The following is a 24,224-nucleotide window of genomic DNA, read 5'->3' on the forward strand; positions in this document are numbered from 1 at the left end:
TACAGCATTAACACACCTCAGACCACAGGCATAAGGTCATCGGACGTTTGCCGTTCATGGTCGGGAATTGAGACAACTGAGACAAAAATACTCCCCCATCACTCAATTAGTACCCCCTTATTTTATTTACAGGTTGTTTACATGTTTGCCTCTACTGCTGGAGCAACCATAATTTATGCATATCAACCTGTAAAGTTTACTCTGATTTAGAAAAATTGATTTTTCTTTTTTTTTTTCTTTTTGCCCTTTCTGACACCTGCGACAAAATATTGTCTTTAACTATTTCCTTTTTAGTGCATTCATACATATTTTATATCTGGTAATATATCTGCTTAATTATTTTGTAGTTTGATAAGCTTCAACATTTTAGGAAGGGTTTTACTGCAAAATAAGGTCACATTATAATTATTTTTTTCCCATTAATGCAATTGAGGCTTGATGGGTGGAAAAACTGTCTGGTACATACAGGATAAAAAAACAATTAATTATGTTAGAAATACATTCATGTATGTTTCCAAGTAACCCTAGTTGGAAACCACTGCTCTACGGGACAACAGATATCTCCAGTGTTCCTTTCTGTGAGACACATGTTGGATTCCTTCTTTGCGAAGGTGAACCCTGAGTCCATCATTCCAGCAGTGAGGTGTGACGGCCAGGCTTCATGTGCTAATGGGCGTCAGCTACCAAACACATTCCTCAGCCGTGTGACACGCACACCAGGCTGAGGTGTAGAAACGTAGTACGGTACATACCAATACATGTATCTGCATCCACATGAAAACAAACAAACATATAATATCCACATTGGTTTATTTTATGAATAAATATATATGAAAAGTACATGATATTAATTATTAACCCGACATGACAGGGAAAACATTGCAGAATGTGGTGAGTCAGCAGGTGAGAAAGTTATAGAAAATATAAATAAAGTGATGGTAATAATAATAATAATAATAATAATAATAATAATAATAATAATAATAATAATACATTTTATTTGTAATGCACTTTACATTTGATTAAAAAGGACTAAAAGAGGCATTAACTGTTAATATATATATATATATATATATATATATATATATATATATATATATATATATATATATATATATAGTACAAACAATATACGTTTATTGTAAAAACATGATATTATATTGTAAACCAAAAAGTATATTGTACAAACAATATAGTGTACACACATTATATTACTTTGTAGAAACATGATATTGTATTGTACAAACAATATACTAATATTGTACAAACAATCCCAATGACATTCCAAGACTGTAAAAATAAAAGAGTTATAACTGTAAAAAAAAAAAAAAAAAAAAATATAATGGTGAAATAAAAATTCACAAATGTCATACAAACAAAGTTTTTTTTCAGTCAACCCCAGTCTTTGCTCGCGTTCTCGGACCTCCACCGTCAGTCCCGTCCCACCCCACAGTGTCCGCTGGGGGCGCGCATTGGTCGGTGTGGCCGTCAGTCGGCTGTCGGGGCGGCGTTTGGGCGGGAGGGGCGGAGGCTGGGGAGGCTCGGTTTGACTCAGAGTCGCTGTCAGTCGGGTTTTAGTCCTTGTCAGTAGTCGCTGTTTTGCATTTGAGCGGAATAACTAAACAAAAACGGACGCTGTGGTCCATCGTCTGTTACTCCCGGTGCACTTTGACTGACCTGGCTGGTCCTCTGGATCTTCGCTTTTTTGGATCTTCGGTTCTTTGGATCTCCAGAGAATCGCAGCTTGGCTCCGTCTGCGCGTCGCCGACTTGTTGCGTGTCTCTGCTTGATGCTCCCGCTGAATGGAGCATGGAGACCGGCTCAGAGCTCCAGCCTGAAGCCTGAAACCTGCAAGTCCTTCCCGGTCTGAGGATCCAGGACCAGGACTCCCCAGAGATGCGTTTTTACACACACCCCGAGACATTTCTCCGTTAATGCGGTCCGAGCACGACCGAAGAAAGAAAACTTGGACACACCGACCTCCCAAAGCGTCTCTTCCTCGCTGATATGTCGGAGCTTGACGGCTCCGGGGACGCTCCGGACTTCATCCCGCCAAGAATGCCCCGTGGCCGGCGCAGCGGTGTGGTTCTCCCCGGAGGACCAGAGTCCGACTCCGACCGAGTGAAGCTGGAGTCAGTGAAGGCAGCACCGCGTCGGAGCAGCATCATTAAGGTAAAGTTACACTATCTTCTTACTTTGACCTTCTTTTCTTGTCCAAATATGTTAAAAAGCACAGAAACAAGACTTTAGTGACTATGTTGTTGCAACAAGTTACAACAGGAAAATCTATTGAAGTGGGTAGAAATAAGTTTTCATTTTCACAGCCTTTAGACCAGTTATTCTAAACATGTGGATCGGGACCCAAAAGTGGGTCACGGACGTGTTTTTAGGACGTGTCTAGGCATCTGCTGTCACACATTTATCGAAAAGGTTCTGTGCTTTTATTTTGAAGAAGAACAGCATCCAGAAAGCCTCAGTGTTATAGATAATATTTAAATCCTCATTTAAAACACACCTTTTACAATAACCTTTGAACAAAACTTATTAATGTTTTTTACTCCAAAGAACGTTAATTAATTAATTATTATTTTCCATGTTTCTGTCTACTTCCACTGTCTGTTTTTGCAAACCGTGGGTGCTGGGGTGATGTTGGGTTGATGTTTTTACTCTATTCTTTCTATTGTTAATCACTTTTTTTGTGTATGAAAAGAGTTACTTATTATTATTTATTTAACTGATTGATATAAAAGGGAGTAAGTTTGTACTCTTGTAGTTTTACCAGTATCAAACTACTGTGATGTAAACCTTTTTGTCTTTGAATTTAAATGTTTTATTTTCTGTATCTGCAGGATATTATTCCAAGAGAATACATTATCTCTGCAATAACCCACCAAAAGGCTGTTTTACGCGATACAACCCATAAAACTCATCATAACAAAACGTTTTGTTAGAGATCAGTGTTTTGCTGAGATAAAGTCTTAGTTATTTTTCTACATTTATTCACTTATTCAAGCCCTAAAAAGTACAAATATTTGCTTTAAAAGCAGTGAAATGACACTTAACCAACTTTTAAAACTGGGTAAAATATGTAGCATTAGTTCATTGTTGATCAGACGAAAGGTAAGGTAAGACAAAACTATTTCCATTTTGGTTTTTGCCTTGTGGTGTCCTATATTTGCCTGTGGTTTAGGAGGTTGTTGGGTTTAAAAGTCAATGTTGTGCGTTTTCCAAAGCCTTGGGGTCGAGGGTCACTGTCCACTCTGCACCTTCCTTGTGATTTATCTGCTTTTGCCACGTTTCTACAGCTCCGCTGTTGATTTTAGATCTCCGAAAGCAGTCGTCGGACCACATTTTTTAGATAATTAGATATCATAGCGCGCACACAGGCACTACAGGGCGTTCAAATCAAACCATCAGGGCTGGGAACAGCTTCCACGATGGAGTGCAGCTCTTTGTGTTGCTCCCAGTAATCCATGGTTGTCAGAATACCAGTAAACATAACCCCAAAGATTGATTAGTGATGCAAGATATTATCGGCATGTTTTCTATATCGGCCAATGTTGTCTTTAAAATTATAGGCACACCGTGGACTTTGTGACCTAAAGAGTTGACCCATATGAGTTATTTTAAATGATTCCTCATAGCGCTTGACAGTATCAATGCTCCTAGCGGGGCATCCCTCTTGAAATACCGACTATGTAAGTTTGGTGAGACGGACTCTCTTTGGCCGGGTCATGTGACCTGGAGAATGTATCACTTTACAGCAGTCACGTGACCACAGGCTCATTAGGCTAAAGGCTTTTGCTGGTATTTTTCTGCCTGTTCGACTCCTGGTCATGGCCGAGGCAAGCAAAAAGTTTAAAACTGCGTCTGAGGAGGGTCGCCTTTCCCCCGGCCGCCGAACCGCCACCCGGCGAAGGGGGCCGACAATGGCAGCGAGGTCAGGGAGTAAGGGGGGAGCGCAACCAAAGCGGCAAGGAGGGCCAAGCGCTGGGCCTCCGGCGGCGGCTCCTCCAGCCGCGGCGCGAGCCCAGCCCCGCTTCGCACCCCAGCCCGACCGACCCAGCCCTTAGTGCCAATCCTTTTCCTGAAGTTACAGGTCGACTACTGTCAGCATACACAATCAAAAGACAAGGTAGGCTGGCCCCACTGACTGTTTGTTGATTTTTGCAACAGTGCTGCGGCACTTGTGGCCACTCGGGGCGCTTGATGTAAAAGTTACAGGTCTAGCGCCCCTAGTGGCCAAAAGTTACACAGTGTGCCTTTAAGTATCAGACATTGGCCATTCTATTGATATAATTAACTGATAAAATAACAGTCTCTGCTTCCTGGTTTGATCCAAAAACCTCATATACGTAGACGTCTCATCACCCTTGGTTAGGCGTGACTTAGTGCTGCCATCCTGCGAGCAGGGAGCAGACTGCAGGAGTCCTTGGAAATAAACGGAGGTAAGAAGCAATCAGCTATCTCAACATAAAATGGAATTTACAGATTTCCAAACGGTTAGATTTTTCCCCTCATATATGGGCAAATTTGGCATTTATTAACATTGTTTTCAGGAGAAATTTTACCCACTGAAATATCTAGTGTGCATTGCTTCATAAAGCAGAAAAATCCTTTTTTCCTATTCTGCTTGTTTTTTTTTTTTTTTGTAATGCAGGTTTAGTTGGCGATTTTCAGCTCTTTTTCTTTTCCTTTCCACTCTGTTATCATCAACTGTATCCATGGAAACCAGAGAACAACTTTTTGGTATACATTTTTAAAAAGGCAATGAAAGACATTAGGTACTACAACAGGAGCCATTGAGTTGTACCTCAGTGTGTGATGGCTGTGATCAACTTTCGTGTTTTCCACTCACTTCGTTACCACTAAAAGGTAAAGAAGTGGAAAGACCTTCATCATTCAACGCTGTGTAAAATGAAAATGATGAAAAATTCAGCACTACTGCTCATACAACACAGCTAACATAAGTGAGCTACTACAAACGTTAAATTTCATGATTTTCAACCTCCCAAAGGTGCCCCTAATGAAAATTTTGCCCAAGATATTCCTTCAAAATAAAACGCCATGTTGGGTTTTGTGGCCTGAGGCCATTTAGTCTGACTTTTATTGTGAAGCCTGAGGCCGTGTCATTTGACGGTGTTTGGTTTGACAAGTGAGGACTTTTCACCTGAGAGGTTTTGCTGAGTCATGAGTCCATTTGGTCTGATAAGTGACAGGTTTTCCTGTTACCTGATGCCTCACTCAGACCTGAGGATGGCCTAAAACGTACACCGTGCTGCCATCATGAGATATAGGCATGGGAAAACTGTGAGCCCTGGAAAAAGTGTGCAGTTTCATAGAATTTGTGTATTTGGAGAAACTGATATATTTACAACTGAATTATTATTTATTTATTTATTCAGTTTATTTCCGACATGGTTACATTTACTTTTCAGTTGGTGATTTACACCAGGGGTTCTCAACTTTGGGGTAGGGACCCTATTTGCGGTCGCGAGACAATTTGAGTCCATTGTTGCTTATTTTTTCCCATTTTCGGCAACAACACTAAACTTTTCATATTTGATCCTATTTTCATCACTTTTTCTTGCCATATTTTTGCTCCTTTTAATGCATTGTTGCTACATTTCTCCCATTTCTGCCACTTCTCCATCAAATTTGTGTGCCTTTTCTGAATATTTTTTCCACTTTTAAGACATTTCCAGCTCTTATTAACCCTTTCCACCACTCAACATGCATATGTTGACCCGTCATTGTCACTTTTAACCCTTTTTTTTTTTTTTTTAACCATATTTCATGCTTATTTCACCCAATTCAACCACATTCACAATTTGCCATGCCCTTTATCTGCCAGCTTAAAGTAATTGTTTCAATACTGACACTTTGAACCCTTTTTACCACCTTTTAACCATTTTCTGTGGTTTTTAAAAACCCATTTCACCATGTTTGGACACTTTTAACTCATTTTATTTCTGATTAAAACAATGATTTACATCTTTAAGATGACTATATACTATGGCCCAAATAATAGTAAACTTCCTGGATAACAGTGTATATTATTCAGGTAAATAAATGTGGTTATCACAGATTCATAGAACAATGGTTCATCATTTTACTGACTTTATGGATGGACCCCAAAAAGCTCTCCTTTATTCCTACTTATAGATGACCCTGTCTCCACATGACTGTTCTTCATTGTTCATGTTTGTGTTCAACCACCTTCAGATACAGTAGGGGCCCCCGGTCTCTGGAACCTTTCCTTTTGGGGCTTGTTGTGATTGAGAACCAGTGATTTACACAATGAGTCATTTTTACCGTCAGTTTTTACTTTCTCCTGCATGCCAAATTGGGAGCTTTAGAGGGCCAGAATTGGCCTATGGACCTTGAGTTTGACACATCTGCCTTAGGCCAACACCGAAGAATTGTTTCTGTTCTTTCGAGGTGTCAACTATATCAAAGTAGCGATAAGATTATCAAAAGCCAACGCCTTGTTTTAAATGTGTGGCTGAGACTGGGGTTTGGACCATTCTACTATTGGGGGCTGTTGGGACCCTGTCCACTGGTAATTTGCCCTGTTCCCAGTCTGAGCTCAGATTGCAGGTCACAAACCCACAGAGGGTCATGTTTGACAGGTCACTGGTCACCGACACTGTCTAATGTATCCGCTCAACTCGGCCACCTGAGAAATGTAAATAAGTCCGTCACTGTAAGTGGGCCAACGGGCAGCGTCTTGAGTTTCATCTGATTCTGTGACTCTGCGCCTCCTCTGCTCTGCATTTTTAACTACTGTGGTGATTACATGATGAAAACCAACAGAACTTTCTGAAAAGCTACAGAACGGAACAGTCGGTTCTTTGTAACACTTCAGAAACAGCCAAATGGGTAGATCTCAGTCCTAAATCAGCCCATTATTTGTTATTAGTAGATGGTTATGTGATAAACGGGGAGTAGAGATGCACTCTTAGCCGTTGGCATTTACTTATCTGATTGTTTTCAAACTCCTCCGGCAGAGTTCTTGGAAATAAACAATGGCTTTTCCTTGAATTTAAATGTGAAACGAATCCCAAAAGATTTTTTGCTAACCTTTAGTATTCACAAAATTAGAAGTTAATGTTTTATAATCTAGTAGCAAACATCTATCCCTCGTTCAAAGAAAGAAAAAGCTTTTTGAGACAAAAGGTCTTCTTAAAATGTTTACATAAAATATGACAAATGTCAATGTCAAACTAAAAAAAGGTCATTAGTTATTGACAGTATGACCTTAAAAATGTATTTTCCTATCCTTGTAGACAGACAGATAAAGATAGTGGAATGTACAAACAAAATCCAAAATATCCATTTGACACTTTCAACATGCAGCTGTTTACCTAGAAAGTTAAAGACTGAAATTGACATTTCTACAGATAGTCTTCTTTTTCTAATCGTGTGTGCAGCTGCTGTTTCATATTCCTTCTAATGTTTCTATGGCGTTTTTTCAGGTGGGAAATTAAGTAAAGTTGAAGTTGTTTTCCCTCCTCTGGGAATCTTTGCATTCCACGTACTGACTGTAAATGGTCCGTCTTCCTCTGAGACTATGGGATGTTGCTAACTTACTGTTTTCCTTGTGGACTTCACTGGTGTTGCCTTATCAACTAGTTGACCACTCTACCAACCCAGTCTCACTCCCAACTCGTCACATATCGACATTCCGGAATTACCCTTGGCATCACTATGTGACGCTAAGGGTTCGTAAGATTTTTTTCACTGCAACTTTTTAAAATAAGCCTCCTAAACCTAACCCTAAACTAAACCTAACCCTAAACTAAACCTAACCCTAAACTAAACCTAACCCTAAACTAAACCTAACCCTAAACTAAACCTAACCCTAAACTAAACCTAGCCCTAAACTAAACCCAACCCTAAACTAAACCTAAACCTAACCCTAAACTAAACCTAACCCTAAACTAAACCTAGCCCTAAACTAAACCCAACCCTAAACTAAACCTAACCCTAAACTAAACCCTAAGTTATGGTTAAAATTCTCACTAGAATAAAAAAAGGCAGACCCTTAGCGTCAGATAGTGACGCCATAGGTACCCTGCTGAACGCCAATATGTGACCAGTTGGGAGTGAGAATGTGTTAACGCTACACATGAGGTTTTTCAAAAACAATTAAATTTAAGCACAAAATTTTCCACTACTAGGGCAAAACATTTGAAAATATCCGAAATCTTCATCTGAATACCAAGTTTTTATGTTACAGTTTCATTTATTCAGACAACTTTTTTCAGGAAATTTACTTTGAAGAAAGAACACATAAGGACACATCAAAGCGATCAGCACACACCTCTGAGAAAGACTGACAGTTGGCAATCAAAACATGTCAGGAGATCAAAGTAAATTTCAAAGTGAATTTCCTGAAACGAAGTAGTCTGAATAAATGAAACCATAACACATTATTATAAAAAGAACTTGCTGCAATTATTACACACAGCTTTTTTTTTTAGTAGAAATACTACATAGATGTGCACACTGTGAGACAGAGAGGCAAATCACACTGAAAAGACACCAATAACCATTGGAAGTAGAATCAATGTATGGTATTTCCAAGTATTTATTTAGTTTAAAGCAGTGAACAACAAACATTTCGACAGTAAACAGTCCTACAACTACATTGTTTAACTACAATTAAACGATGGCAGCTCAATATAAAGAAGGGAAAAAAAATAGTAATAGTCAAATGATAAATCAGTCATCAGGAATACTGTTAAGCTCTCAATAAAGTCAATATTACCTGCACCACTGTATATATGTTTATATATTTATATTTATTTAAATATATATATATATTTTTTTTTTTTGAAAAAAAAGAAAGATAAAAGTAGAAAAAGAAACAATTTATCCTTTATCCTGATCCTCTATCTATCCTTTATTTATCATGTATACCTATCATTATTATTATTACTGTTACTGGCTTGTGTTTTGTGTTTTCTGTTCTGCACACCGACTACTGAGTCCCTGTGCTGTTTTTTAAAACTGTACTTGGCTAAATAAACTTTTCTGATTCTGATAAAACATTTCCAGGTCTCTTTTAGCATCAACAGATGAGGAGAAGCTTTGACTTAGGGCTGGGCAAAAAAATCTATTTAATCGATTTATCAAATTTGGAGCTAAAATTTTTATTTTGCAAATTCAAGTTTGTTTTTTTTTTTTCCCACGACAGTTTATTTGGACTTTTTTGCGTTCCGTCCTTGTGGGTTACCGTAGCCAGACATGTCCAAATTGCAGCGAGGAACACACGTTTGAGGAATGCATTGAAGGTGTGCAGGCCAAATATAGCAACTGTGGACGGGAGCACCGAGTTAAGGACAGAAAATGTGAAATAAGGAAGAAAGCAGAGGAAGTGGAGAAAGGAAAAAGGTTTAATGACATCAGCTATGCTGAAACAGTGAAAAGAGTGCAGAAGGAAAAAGAAGAGAGAGATAATGGGAAAGATTGTAACAGAAGCAAAGCAAACAGTGCAGGAACAGAGAGAGGAGAGGGAAAAAACTAACAATGTTGATCAATCAGAGGAAGGAGGATATCAGTGGAACATTACTTTGGATAAGTTAGTCTTATTTATTGCATATGTGATCAATTCCACTGACCAGGCCAAACAGAAGATGGAAAATATTAAGATAATCGTGAAAGGGGCAGAGAAATTCTACATATGAAGGAGCTGTCATTGGAGGAAGTTAAAAACATGTTGGAGATTCAGACCCTGGTTGGTCTCCTGGAGATTCACTGTATCTCTGTGGTGGATTTACAGGAGCCTTTTGACTTTTCACAATATATCTGATGTAGGGGTGTGTATTGCCTGGCATCTGGCAATACAATTCGCATCCCAATACATAGGTCACGATATGATCCCAATAGTAAAGTTTTTTTTTTTTTTATAAATATGACTTAAGGAACAACCTTCATTAGAACTTTATGTATGAAATATATTTTATTGGCATATTTTACACTCAAAACATTGGCTTTAACATGCCATGTGCCAACAACTTAAAATATAATAAAAATAACATACAATCTGCCTGTGGTGTTTAAACCAACTGTGACTTTACTGAGGTATATGCCTAGAACAACAAATAAATGCAGAAAGTTAGAACTTTCCTTTTAGATTTTAGTGAAAAAACACAAGCTGGTCAACATGCCCAGGTTTCAGTGCACTTCTTTGTGCAGTTACATTGTCTCCTGCAATGGAAAAGACTTTCCTGGTTAAATAAAGGGAAAAAATAAATGTAAAAAAAAAATATATATATATTATTTTTTTTTTTCAATTAAAAAAATTGATATGAATGCATTCAGAATCGAGTGACGTAATAGCGCAATATACCGTAGAATCGATTTTTTTCAACACCCCTAATCTGATGTATGCAGTCATTTTTAAGTACATTGGAAAAAAAAAAAATCAAAAATCGAATCGAAACTCGAATTTTTCTTTAAAAAATCACAGTTTTTTTTTTTTAGGCAAAATCTCCCAGTCCTACTTTCACTACATATTCATACAAACAGAGCAGCATGTAATCATTGACATATTACACTAGATTAAAAACACCTCCAATACACTCATTTTTATGTCCCTCGCTTGTTATGGGACTATGGATGGAAATTAGCGTTTAGCTAAATCCTGTGTATTTACATAATTGGCTGTACATTAATGCACACTGTCCCACTCAAATAAACAAATAATACAAACCTTATTTGTGAGCACACACTCTAGGACTTGTATGTAAAATTCTTGTCCAAAACCAAAAATAAACATACTGTATGCAGAAAACTGAAATAAATTAAAATGATAATTCATTGCTTGTGTGCGCTGCTTTGTTCCCACGTTCCAGTAATTATCTTTATAACGCGGATCAAGGCGTATGTGAGGCTACGGCGTAGGGGTCTGTGTCGACGCTGAGGGCTACACGTAGCTACAGTGTCTACGTCAGGGGTCACCAACGCGGTGCCCGCGGGCACCAGGTCGCCCGTAAGGACCAGATGAGTCGCCCGCTGGCCTGTTCTAAAAATAGCTCAAATAGCGGCACTTGCCAGTGAGCTTTTATATTGTGGCGATCGATGAGGAGGCACGAGACACTGACTACTGATTACTTTTCACACACACCTGAACCTGCAGGTGGTGCTATTATTAATTAAGCTTCTACTCATGCACAGTCCAATCCAATCCAATCCACTTTATTTATATAGCACATTTAAACAACAAAACGTTTCCAAAGTGCTGAACATGCGACCACAACAATAAAACCAAAACAATACAAATGAGCTCTGCCACTAAATGAGTATAAAATAATAAATAAAAATAAAACAGTTTAAAAGAATAAATATAAATAAAAACACATTAAAAACTATAAATAAGAATAAAACTCAAAAACATAAAATAAAAGACACAGAGGACCACACAACTTACGCGGTGCTAAAAGCCAGAGAATAAAAGTGAGTTTTGAGACGAGATTTAAAACACTCCACGGTGGGGGCCGTACGGATGTGGAGGGGCAGAGCGTTCCACAGCTTAGGGCCGACAACGGAAAACGCTCTGTCCCCTTTAGTTTTACGGTTCGCCTTCGGAACCACGAGCTGGAGCTGGCCCTCAGACCTCAAAGCGCGCGGGGGTCGGTAAATTTGGATGAGGTCTGTGATATACTGAGGGGCCAGTCCATTCCAAGCTTTAAAAACAAACAATAAAATTTTAAAATCAATTCTAAATTTAACAGGGAGCCAATGCAAAGAAGCAAGGATTGGGGTGATGTGTTCACGCTTTTTGGTCCCTGTTTAAAGTCGTGCCGCTGCGTTCAGTGTGCAGAGTCACTGCTGCGCACACAGACCTGACACACGGTGCAAACACAACGCACCTTCTTCATTACATAACATGAAGACACAACTTATATTTAACAGCCACTTCAGAACATGGCTAAACAAAGTGCACAATTCCACTCTAAAGTGCTAAAACAGAACACCATTGTGCACTCCCACAATCCTTTGCAGACGGCTTCCCCTCCATGGCTGCCACAATATATATATAGATTTATTTATTTAGCTATTCTTGTTTAAATCACACTTACATGTAACTTAGAAATGACAATACATATATATAAACACTTAAAATGTAAAGTGTTGTTTGTGTTTAATACATACTTGCCAACCCTCCCGATTTTCTCCTGATTTCTGCCCGACATTGTCCGGGCGGACCATCCTTCACTGAGCGTCGTTTCCAGCCGGACAATAATATAATTAATTAATTAATTATATTATTGTAATAATAATATTGTTGTAATAATAATAACGATTACACCGCATAAGAAGAGGTGTAATCGTTATTATTGTCCGGCCGGAAACGACGCTCAGTGAAGGATGGTCCGCCCGGACAATGTCAGTGAGGAAATCGGGAGGAAATCAAATCCAACCATGTGTAGGGAAGTGTTTCTGTAATTTTATGTTATTTATTCTACTACTACCACCCCCCCCCCCCCCCCCCCCCCCACCGCTCTTTTGAAAATCTCCCTAATTATTATTTCAGTGTGTATCAAACTGGTAGCCCTTCGCATCAATCACTACCCAAGAAGTAGCTCTTGGTTTCAAAAAGGTTGGCGACCCCTGGTCTACGTGATGCAGTAACAAAAATCACTGTTTTCACTCAGTGCTATGTCTGCTTCGAAGAGTCTTTAGTGCTCAGATCAATTCTAATTAGGGATGTAACGATTAATCGTAAGGCAGTTAAAAATCGATTCATAGGTATCACGGTTGATATCGATTTTCTGAAAATTGAATCGCAGTACTTTTTTTAACCAGCAGAGCGGGCGGAGTCCGCTAATACTTTCTTTCTGGCTACCTTCTACTCTTAAATATGTTAATAAATGATTATTTACCCCTTTAGCACCGAAAGAATATCTGTAATATTACTTGAATATCTGTAAAAGTCACGCTTTTCTATTAGCTCTGTCTGCTAGCATAGCTTCTCTTCTTCACTGCAAGATATCTGCATGCCAACCGACCACTGTGTTACCAGCGCCCTCTGCTGGTTCAAACAAATATGACGTAAATCAGTGCAATCGGTTTTTTTTTTTAAAGTCCAATTGTTAAGGCACAAAATACATTTTCAGTTGCACTTTTAAAAGAAAAATAACTATTATGCAGTTTTGCATTGTTTATTATAGAACCAGAATTTAAATTAATAGGCTTCATTTTCATTTGTATTATTCCTTTATTTATTTCATTCAAGATTTATTTTTAGTTAAATTGCATTGTTTTGAATAGTTTATCAAGGAATTCTTTTGACAATGAAAAATAAAAGGAAAATAGTACAGCATTTTCTAGTTTTTTTTCCCAAAAAAAAAAAATTTGTCTACAGTCCCATTTTGTAAAATAAATCGTGAGAGAATCGTATCGTGAGCCCAGTATCGTGAATCGGATCGTATCGGGAGTTGAGTGAATCGTTACATCCCTAATTCTAATACATCCACAAGTGCGTGCTGGTGGCCATTTTAGCTTGTGTCAACACAACATCCTGTTTCCAACAAGTTATTTTTGTGACAAAAGTGTTTTAATGACTGAATTTTTGGTACATCACTAGTTGCTTTATATATACAGTATATTGCATATATATATATATATATATATATATATCACACTTACATTTATTTATAACTCATGCTACTGTTGGTTTATTCCGTCACTGAAAAAACAAACAAAAACGACTAGTGTTTTGGCACGTGGCTAGAGCCGTTTAGATGTCAACATCTTTATCTGAGAACTCCATACTAGCGACTAGGGGTGGGAACCTCTGGATACCACACGATACAATACGATACGCGATACAAAGCTCACTATAATGATTATCTCATGATATGTATACATACTGCAATTATCAATATATTGGTCAGAAATCAATCTACGATAATCTATGACACAACAAGACAAAAAAGATTAAACAAAAAAATACACTTTTAATTTTATATCTCCGAAAGACAATAAGTTGAAAAAGTGTCCTATGAACAGTGACACTATTTTAGTGCAACATTTTTGTAAATAAGTGTCAACATACCAATGTAAACAAATAAGTATCTCCAATAGTGCTTTCTGTAAACAAAAAATAGGGTCTTTCTTACCAGTGACTTACCAGCACATTTTAGTGAAAAAGCACAAAAGGTGTTGAATATAATAAAATAAATCTTAAATACAATAAAATCAATATTCACATTCTTCAGAAATTAAAGTGCATATGGTATAAACAGATTTCAGATTGATGTAACAAAAGCTTTTTGTTTTTATTTTTCTTGTGAACCTTTCTGCAAAATGGATTCACTGGACAGATACATGCCCACTGCCCATGTTAAATGTGCATGTTTTTCTTAAGAAAGAGCAGCTGGTTAGCGTGTTCAGGAGTGAGCACACATCTTTTATCATTGATGTTGTCTCCCACAGTTGCTGCTACACTAGTGCCGGGAATACACAAATACATTTGTGCCCGTTTGGACAGAAGAGGGTCGACATGGGCTTGACTTTTCCACCATAACAGCAGATCCTCAGTCAGTGGAAGAGACGCAGCATCTTGGTATTGTTTTATTTCTCTCTCCGCAAGGGCCCTGGTTGATTCTGACTGAAACGATGCGGATGAATCGTTCTTGAAGGTCTGACCCAGCAGGTCCACTCGTGCAGACTTTCTCTTCTTTGCGTTCTGTGCAACGAGCTCACAGTCCGCTTTGTCCTTGTCACCATTTGTGTGAGGCATCTCCTCAGAGTCTTCCTGTAGTTGCTGCCCAAGTACTTGTGCACCCTCCTTACATTCTACAGCCTTTGACAGTAGCTTGGCGTAAGTGTCTTGCACTTCTTCAGGTGACATAAAGCGCAGCGATTTAAATCGTGGGTCAAGGTCTGATGAGATGTGCAGCAGATCCTTTTCTTCCAAAAATGTACATCTCTTGAGGAGATCCTGGTGAATGGCACCCTTAAAGGGGGTATTGTGCTTTTTTCAATCACATATCATTCTATAGCACACTACAATGATGATGCAACCTTATGTTGGTCTGTAAATACAGTAAATTAAAATAACTGCTTTGAATACATTTGCTCTTGCATCATGGCTGTATCATCATGGCCTTGAAATAGGCCTCTGTCTCTTTAAGAAGCTCCTACCTGTTCCGACATGCCCCTTTGACACGCTGTCTGTGGCATCATCACAACACCACTGCATCTCCTCCACACGCTTTGAAACTATTATCGATCTTTGGTACATTTTAATTTGACTATTGGAAAGGAGCTACACTTTATCACTTTGTGAACAATGGCCATGCAGGATATTGTGCATACGTACGAATTTGATCCTGCGTCTGACCTGGAAAATGACTTTGAAGACAAACCTGAGAGAGTTCAGAGGCTCTTACAAGATCTCTGCTTGGTAATATTCAACATTCTTGTCATAAATAAATAAATAAATAAATAAATATACCTAATTTTGAAGCTACATTTTGCATTTCTGTAATATATAATCAAACTATGTTTAATTAAATCATAAATATAACATAAAATGCACAATCTTTTTTATCATAAAGGGCAACAGCTAAACATTTGATTAACAATTAATTTTTTGTTAAAAGCAACATAAATAGTTCAATTTTGGAGCTGGATGTTTGGCTAAGAACAGTTAAGTTACATTATGAAGCTACATGTTGCTATGAAATCACATATGGACTTGATTGTATATAGCGCTTTATCACCACACTGAAGCAGTCCCAAAGCGCTTTACATATCAACTCATTCACCCAATCACTCTCACATTCACACACCAGTGGGACAGGACTGCCATGCAAGGCGCTAGTCGACCACTGGGAGCAACTTAGGGTTCAGTGTCTTGCCCAAGGACACTTCGACACATAGTCAGGTACTGGGATCGAATCCCCAACCTCTCGATCAGAAGACGACCCTCTACCACCTGAGCCATGGTCGCCCATATTACATCATTATGAAGCTATGTTTTGTAATAAAACGCTTTGCTGCTGTCTGCTCAAGATGCGGGTGAGAGGCGCTCTGTTATGGGCGGTGACGAAAGGTCAGAGGCATTTCCAGGAGGTGGGGGCGTTTCTTGGAGGACTCAGGCGTATTTACAGTAGTCCCTCGTTTATCGCAGAGGTTACGTTCTAAAAATAACCCACAATAGGCGAAATCCGCGAAGTAGTCAGCTTTATTTTTTACAATTATTATGCATGTTTTAAGACTGTAAAACCCCTCATCACACACTTTATACACTTTTCTCAGACAGGAATCAACATTTCTCTCTTGGTTAAACACTCTCAAAGTTCAAACTTTTGTAGATTTTACAACATAAACCTGTTTTCAAACATACAGCGCTTCAGAGTCACACTGCTAGTGATCAGACATTGATGCCGAACGCATTCAGTCTTTGTTGACAATGTCGTCAGGTCGTCAACACGGACATCGGTCTGTTCACCCATTCAACCATGGAGTAGAAGCTGTGTGTGACCACCTGGAGCTGTATGACACGGCCTTTATAACCAGGACTGGACTAGGAAGGATTTGGCGTGGAAGAGAATCAGCGCGGAGGTGGTAGTAGCAGGTAAAAGTTCTCTCTGTAGCACTGAGCTAGCATAGCATTAGCCGGTAATCATACCAGCTTTTTTCACTGGTGGTTTATGTTTATAAGAGGAGAAAAAGGAGCACAGCTCCTCGTTTCTGCAGGCAGTGAAACTCACTGAGTTGGATGCGTCGCTGGTGGGCTGGTGGGTGAACGCAGCATTAGCCAATCAGGACGCAGAACACAATGCGCATTCATTCGCTGTAAAAAAAGGCATACAAAACTGCACTGTAAAAAAAAATCTGCTAAACAGCGAGGCTGCAAAAGGTGAACCGCGATATAGCGAGGGACTACTGTACACCTAAAATGGATACTGTCAGAGTTTTTAAAGATTACTCAAATATGCATGAATGAGGCAAGGCAACACTCCAGGCATGTTTGAATGAGGGAATGACATAGTAACATGATATCAATCTTGAAAAAGTCGATTTTACATAATACCCCCTTTAATGTCTCGAACCAGAGGTGAATCTTCAGAAGTTATGACAGTGTCACTTAGCAGTTGAGCTTGAAGTGGGGCAGTGATGGAAATGGTGGGACTCTTTTCCTCACACATGATGTTTGTTGCCACAAGCATTGGTTTGAGCGCTTCCACTATCTCTTCTGCATTTGAGATGTCAATTACATTCTTTCTCACCTTAAAAACACAAGAGAAAAAAGATACTAATACTTACATTAATTGTAGAAATGTGTGTGCCAAAATGTATATTCATTTATGAGTTGAATGTGTGTTGTTGAATATTATTTGTTCGGATCCAATTTCATCAATATTTATTCATTTTAACATGGGCACATTATACATTAATTGTGTCAGAGACATTATAATCTACATTACATAAATGCACAAATGAATGAATTATCGTATAACAAAAATAACCAGAAACAGGTCCACAGCTAATATGAAGACGATTACTTTCTAGACACCAGCTAACATTAATAGCAGCCACAGCTCAGCTCATACACAATGATTATATAACTAAAATGTCTTACCTCAGGTGACAAGAGAACAGCGCAGATGGCTGGCTGTTGTTTGAGAAACCGAGAGACCATCTCATAGGCGCTATTCCAACGAACAGACATGTCCGTGATTAGCTTGTGTGGGGTTAGGCCAAGGAGTGACTGGTTCCTTTTCAGTGCTTGAGCTCCGATTGTGCTTCTGTGAAAGTAGTTTGAGATCCTTCTAATCTTGTCAAGAAGCCTGGCTACAGTGTTTACCTTCAGTGCGTGTTGTGATGCAAGTTTTAACACGTGGGCAAAACACCGTACATGCTGGTAGCTGGTTAGCTCCATAGCTACAGTCATATTTGACGCATTATCTGTAATGACCACAGGCTGCTTTGTGTCAATCTTCCACTCGTCCACTGCTTTCTGAAGTACTTCTGCAATGTGGACGCCAGTGTGAGGTTCTTGCATCTCACGAGTTTGAAGAACGTATGGTTTGATTTCTCAATCGCTAATAAAGTGTGCAGTGATCGTAATGTAAGATTGCGTGGCCCTTGAGGTCCAACTATCGCAGGTAAGTCCCACTCTTTCTGCCGACTCGAGAGCATTCATTACTCCAGCCTTGGTCTCCTCGTACAATGCTGGTATTTTCTTTTCTGTGAAATATTTTCTTCTGGGTATGTCATAGCTAAAATTCTCAACTACGCTGTACGGCTGGAGATCTTTGCAGATGCGGTGTGTGATGGCCTTGGCACTGGGAGAGTTATAGGGGAGTTTTGCTTGAAATAGAGCCTCCATGCTGGTCCGTGCAGGGTTGCTAACAGCCATGGCTTTTGGGTTCACTAGCTCTGGGTGGTGCCGTAGCAAGTGGCTGTGCATGTTCGTGGTGTTATTCTTCTCCAGCTTTGTTCCATCCTCATTACTGTAAAACCTGAAATGACTCCACACTTTTGACTTCAATGCTACTGGTGCATCTCTCAACTTTTTTCTTTCACTCGACCACGCCATTTTCTCTCCCATTGTTTGTCTTCTTCACTGGGGATTTCCACCCGCTTTAATGCTGCTACCGTGACTCGCGCGCCCCTGGCGGACATTCAAGTAATTGCTCTATAAGTCATTAAGAACAAAGCCATTTATTGCGGCCATATATAAAAGCATTGATACATAGCGAGAGTATATCGATAATCAATCGTGCGAGAAAACTGTGATATTATCGCCATATCGAGATATTGTCAAACTCCTACTAGCGACTGTAATCGTAGGGTCACCGGTTCCAATCCTACCTGGGCCATCACTGTGGGATGTTGAGCAGGTCCCTTTGCTTTCTCTGTTTACGAACATGAATTCTATTTTCCGTGATCATGAGTATGGGACAGACAACCATCTGAACACAGCCAAAGATTAACAGTCATCTCCTCAGTGATGATTAAAAGTAAGCAGATAATACTGGAAGATACAAATTACTAATGTCTGCATTCCAAAGATGGATCAATTGGATCGAACACAGTGAACATTGGTAACTTTGGTAAAGAAATTATCATTTAAAGTAAGATTAATCATCCCACGCTGTCCATACTTTTCTTGTTCTGTCAGTGCATTGTTGTGTTGTGTCTTATTGTTCTGTATCCTATCTTTTAAATACCATATCCTATCACCTTATATCTTTTATATCAGAAAGAGTTGGGATGTCATCTGTTAAATTCCCAATTTCTAAAATCTAAACACACCTACAAACACTTTTTTTTAAATTCTTATAGCTGGTCTGTCTTTGATTCTGGCTTTTCCCATTTCATCAAACTTTTCTCAGCTTGAAGCTCCCCAGCTGAGCCAATCAGCTGACAGTATTTAGCTTAAATACATGTCTTCATTAGACCCATGAGATCGATCACAGATTTAATGATTAGAGAGTGAGTGAATAAGCAGCCAATAGAAACGTTGCTGAGACCAACAGGACGTGACTTCATCTGTTACTGAGCAGTGAGAATAAAAAAAGTGTCTGGTTTGAACATTTTAAAAGTAGTAAAGAGTTAAATATGGTGTTATTTAGTCAATTTATCACTGAAGCAGGGGATTACACACTGATCGTGTGCATTTGATAAGTTTTTTAACACCTGTCAGCGTTTAATAAAAGAGATGATGTAACTCACTATTAAATAATATGTAATTTATGAGACTTGTGAGTGTTTGATGAATAGTTTGTTGAACTCAGCACTAAACGTTAACTTCAAATGAATGGAGGGAGCAGCACAGCGGTGCTGTGTGCGCCGATGGATGTCACATCCAACACTGTGGACGAAAAAAGCGATAGTGTATTTTAGTCATTAGGGAGCCTTAGTGCTCTGCCCTGTGACTGTCCCTGAACAGCCTCTCTCTCTATATATCCACAGGTTTCTCATTATTGATCTCAGATCAATAAATGGACATTTATGCCGTGTGGTTAACGGAGGCAATGGATACGCACGTATCCTTATATATTATTACTGATGGTTTAAACACATGGAGACTGTGATATCTCATTAAGAATACAGTACACATTAAACATGTAATAAGACAATGATTCTATCGTCATTTGTATCAATTTAAAATCATATTTAAACACTTACCATGATATTCTGTTTAATTTTCTATTAAAATACCAAATTAAAGCAGTATTTGAAAAAAAAAAAAGTTTAACAGAAATCTTTTTGACTCCTTTTTTCTTTTGTAGATCTTTATTGAGTGTTTTAAAGCATCACTAAATGACTTCTTTAATAATGATGACGTGGTTTCATGAGTGCGTCTGTAGCTTAAGCAAAGCCTGCTGCTTAAACCTGGTCAGGAGCAGGTTTGACCCACGGACTGTTACTATGGTAACCAAGGTGTTTTCCTTTTGATGAAATCTGTTCCGGTTAGAACCCGGTTTAATAGAGCAGGACTCTCAGATTAAACCTGGACTTAACCCTGAGCTGGGTTTGATGAAATACCCCCAGGTCCATCACTGTGGGATGTTGATCAGTCCCTTATATTAACACTAACTGCTCCCTGGGTGCTACACCATGACCGCCCACTGCTCCTCAGGGAGGGGTTAAATGACATTTTGTGTGTCTTTGCATATATGTCAACAAAGTACAACATATATATTCTATGTTAAACCGCAGTGTTTGATTTACCTGTGAGGTAGTTAAAGAGGAAGAAGCTCACATTATTATAGGGTAGGAGGAGCCAGGATTGTCAGGAGGAGGAGTTTCCGCATTATGACGTCATAATGCAAGAAAAATCCAACTCGTCCGTTTGGAGCTGACTTTTTACAAAATGTGGAATAACAAAGTAGGGAGGAACTTTTTCAACTTTGGTCCTCTGAATAAGGCTAAAGGAATTTATATCACTGTAGAAAAAACATTATAAAGTGTTTTTTTTTTTTTTTTTTTTTAATAATACTGCCCTTTTAAGCTACATGGAGTTAAAATATATTATAGTACTTTGTTAATTCCCTAAAGAAACTTGGAGTTCTATTTAAGAGAAAATTGTAAGTCGGGATTAAAGCTTATTAATAACTGGACTCTGGTTTGTCCCATTGGTCAGTAACAGGAGAAGGAACCTGCTGTGGGTCTCTGATGTGTGTGTGTCAGTACTGATGGAGACAGTGGTGATAGTTCTGAACTCGTCACTGTCGTCTCTGAACACTGAGTCCTTTCAGAGGAAAACCATGAAAGGATGACCATCACGCTCAGAGCAAACGTAATGCTTTGGTCCCCAGTCTGTTTTTTTTATCAGAAACTGAAACATGAATATATATTGAATTAATTATATAAATATTATTGATATATAATGTACACATTCAATAGCATTTCTGGGTGATGTTTAGCAGCCTGGTGGTTCAAAGTAGGGCTGGGCGATATGGACCGAAACTCATATCTTGATATTTTTTCTCAAATTGGCAATATACAGTATTAATCAATATTTTTAACTCAATAAAGTCTTACCAGAAAGACAATTCCACACAGGCACATTCATTAACAAACTGCTGCACAATATGTGCCACTTTTGGCTTTTTCTCCTATAAGGGACAGCATGTGTGAGTGAGTTCTGTAGTGTGGCTACAGAACATGCTGTTCTGAGAAGTAGCAAAAGCAGACTCCTAAAACCAGTATTGTAATACAAAATAAGCAATAAAATATATATCACAGAAATATGGAAACATTGTAAAGAAGGATAATATTTTTACTCTATGAATAATATTAAATATTGTATCATGTTATTTGTACTGTCATTGTATAAATCATAACATAGGCGATATTGTCATTTTCTATATCGCCAAAAAAAGAAAATTTGATCTCACGATATATTGTCCAGCACTAGTTAAAGTTTATAATCATTTACTGAAAATTGCTGCTCTTTTATTTATTTTGTGTTTTTTGGTCTTATTTTATCATTTTTCTATTTTCTTTAAAAGAAAAAAATGGTATATTTATTTTTGTATCATTTAATTGTTTTGCACCCTTTGTTTTCTGTGTCTTTATTATATTGTATTCAGGTCTAATTTTGTATTTTTTTTTGTCTTTTTGCCGTTTTTTTTTTTTTTTTTTTTTACTTTACAGTGAGTATTCTTGTGTTTCATGTTCATGTCCATTTTTTAATAAACTGCATCACTGTACAGAGATTTATTTTTGCATTTTTTTTTTTCACTGAGAAAATATTTATATTTTTTATGAACATGAAAATAGCATACTCAACAGTAACGATTATTTAAAAAAAAATAAAATAAAGATTAGATCATTGGGTCATAGGTCATTGAAGGCACAGAGGAATATTTCCCCCTGAAACCGTGCAGTGCAATAATTTATTATTCATGTCATTAATGCACAAGGGTTTTATTTATATTTTATAGAGGTGTCCTGATCCGATATTGATATCGGATATCGGTCCGATATCAGCCAGAAAACGAATATCGGATTTTATCAAACTGCATCTAAAATCTCCAATATCAATATTGAATCGGGACACACCTATAGAATACTATAGATATTATGTTGAAGGTTAACATTTATGTAACCAATTGGTTAATAATACAGGAGATTATTAATCTCCTGTATTATTAACCTATAATTACGACTTTCCGGGTTAGATAAAGGTTAAAAAATAAATGAATGGGTCAGTTTTTCTCATACCTACTGTTGTTCTCTGAGTAACATCACTTGATCAAGCCGTAACTAACATTCCACTAGAGCTGGGCAATATGGACCAAAACTCATATCTCAATATTTTTTTCTCAAAACAGCAATATACGATAATAATTTTTATTTCAAATAAAGTCTTAGCAGAAAGACAATTCTGGGTTAAATTTGCTGATTAAAAAAAAAGTCACACAGACACATTGATTAACAAATAGCTGCACAAAATGTGACACTTTTGGCTTTTTGCCTTGTAAGGGACAGCACGTGTGAGTGAGTCCTGTGGTGTGGCTTGGGACGCACTTAGTAATCCATCTAACTGTACTTTTCATGCTGTTCTGAGAAGTAGCAAAAACAGCGCCTCCTAAAATAAATATTTGATACAAAAAAAGCTACAAAAAAAAAAAAATCGATATAGACGATATTGTAATTTTCTATATTGCCAAAATAGGAAACCCGATAAATTTTCAATCTCGATATATCGCCCAGCGCTACATTCTACACTACAAAATAAGTAATAAAAGTATGTATGATTTGTGCTGATATTGTATCGGATCAATATCGCTATTGGTCAATACCCAAGGCTGCAATATTGATATCGTATCGGAAGTGAAAAATCGAGACATCCTTAATATTTTATTAATTTTTTTTATTTCTCAGAGAAGCACATTAAACATTCTGCACAGATGTGTTTAAAAAGTGAATTTAGTACAAATATCATATTCCTTATCAGCAGAACGTGACACGCTCCCTCCATGCTCATGAGTTCAAAACTAACTTCCAAGAAATTGTTCATTAACACACTAAAGTCAATAATAAATGATTTATTATGTGTCATTTAACTTGGTGTAAAAAAAAAAAAAAAACTATTCATCAAACACGGAGAGGATGTGATATGAATTTGCTAAAGATAAAAGCTATATTGAGCCTGAGGGAGGTGCATGATTTCTAATCTCCAAAACCCATCATGAGTAGATTGCAGTAGATAATTTGATTATTAATGATAGATAGCAGAGATAAACACACTTCATTACTCTGTGGGAAAATAAGATATTTTTATGAATTTTTATATAATCACGTTTTAGTCTTCTGCGACTATAAACAGAGTGATACGATGAGGAGGAATATATATAATCAGAGTGTGTCAATGTGAAATACAAGGTTCAGTGTTTGAGGATCAGTCAGCAGGAGGAGAACTGACTCATCTGTCATCACTGTTGTTTAAAACCATGTAATAATGGACTAAAAAGATTCTACCACATTCAACTTCTTAATTCCCATTATGGTTAAAAAGAGAAATTAAACATATTAATAAATGCGGGGGGAAAAACACGAAAGAAAAACCAGACTAGGCTATAATTAGGGCTGCACAATTTTGACAAAAAAACGAAAGATTTTTCTGACAAATTTTGCAATTTTCATTCAATTTACGATTTTTAAAACTATTTTATACATTTAAATGCATATGAAAATTCTGTTTTCCACATCAATTGGAATATGAAAATTTTTTTTTACAG

At 37.8% G+C, this 24,224-nt stretch overlaps 1 protein-coding gene across 1 annotated transcript in view; it reads left to right on the top strand.

Moving 5' to 3' along the window:
- Window positions 1-1,557: 1,557 nt before the first annotated feature.
- LOC114455560 (inactive phospholipase C-like protein 1) overlaps window positions 1,558-24,224 on the top strand; it is a 101,259-nt gene continuing 78,592 nt past the window's right edge. Inside the window, exon 1 of the mRNA XM_028436892.1 lies at window positions 1,558-2,172. Coding sequence (XP_028292693.1) covers window positions 2,008-2,172 — 165 coding nt within the window. The 5' untranslated portion in view covers window positions 1,558-2,007. The remainder of the gene's footprint in view (window positions 2,173-24,224) is intronic.

The sequence above is a fragment of the Gouania willdenowi genome, chromosome 21, assembly GCF_900634775.1.
Source record: "Gouania willdenowi chromosome 21, fGouWil2.1, whole genome shotgun sequence".
Lineage (NCBI taxonomy): Eukaryota > Metazoa > Chordata > Actinopteri > Blenniiformes > Gobiesocidae > Gouania > Gouania willdenowi.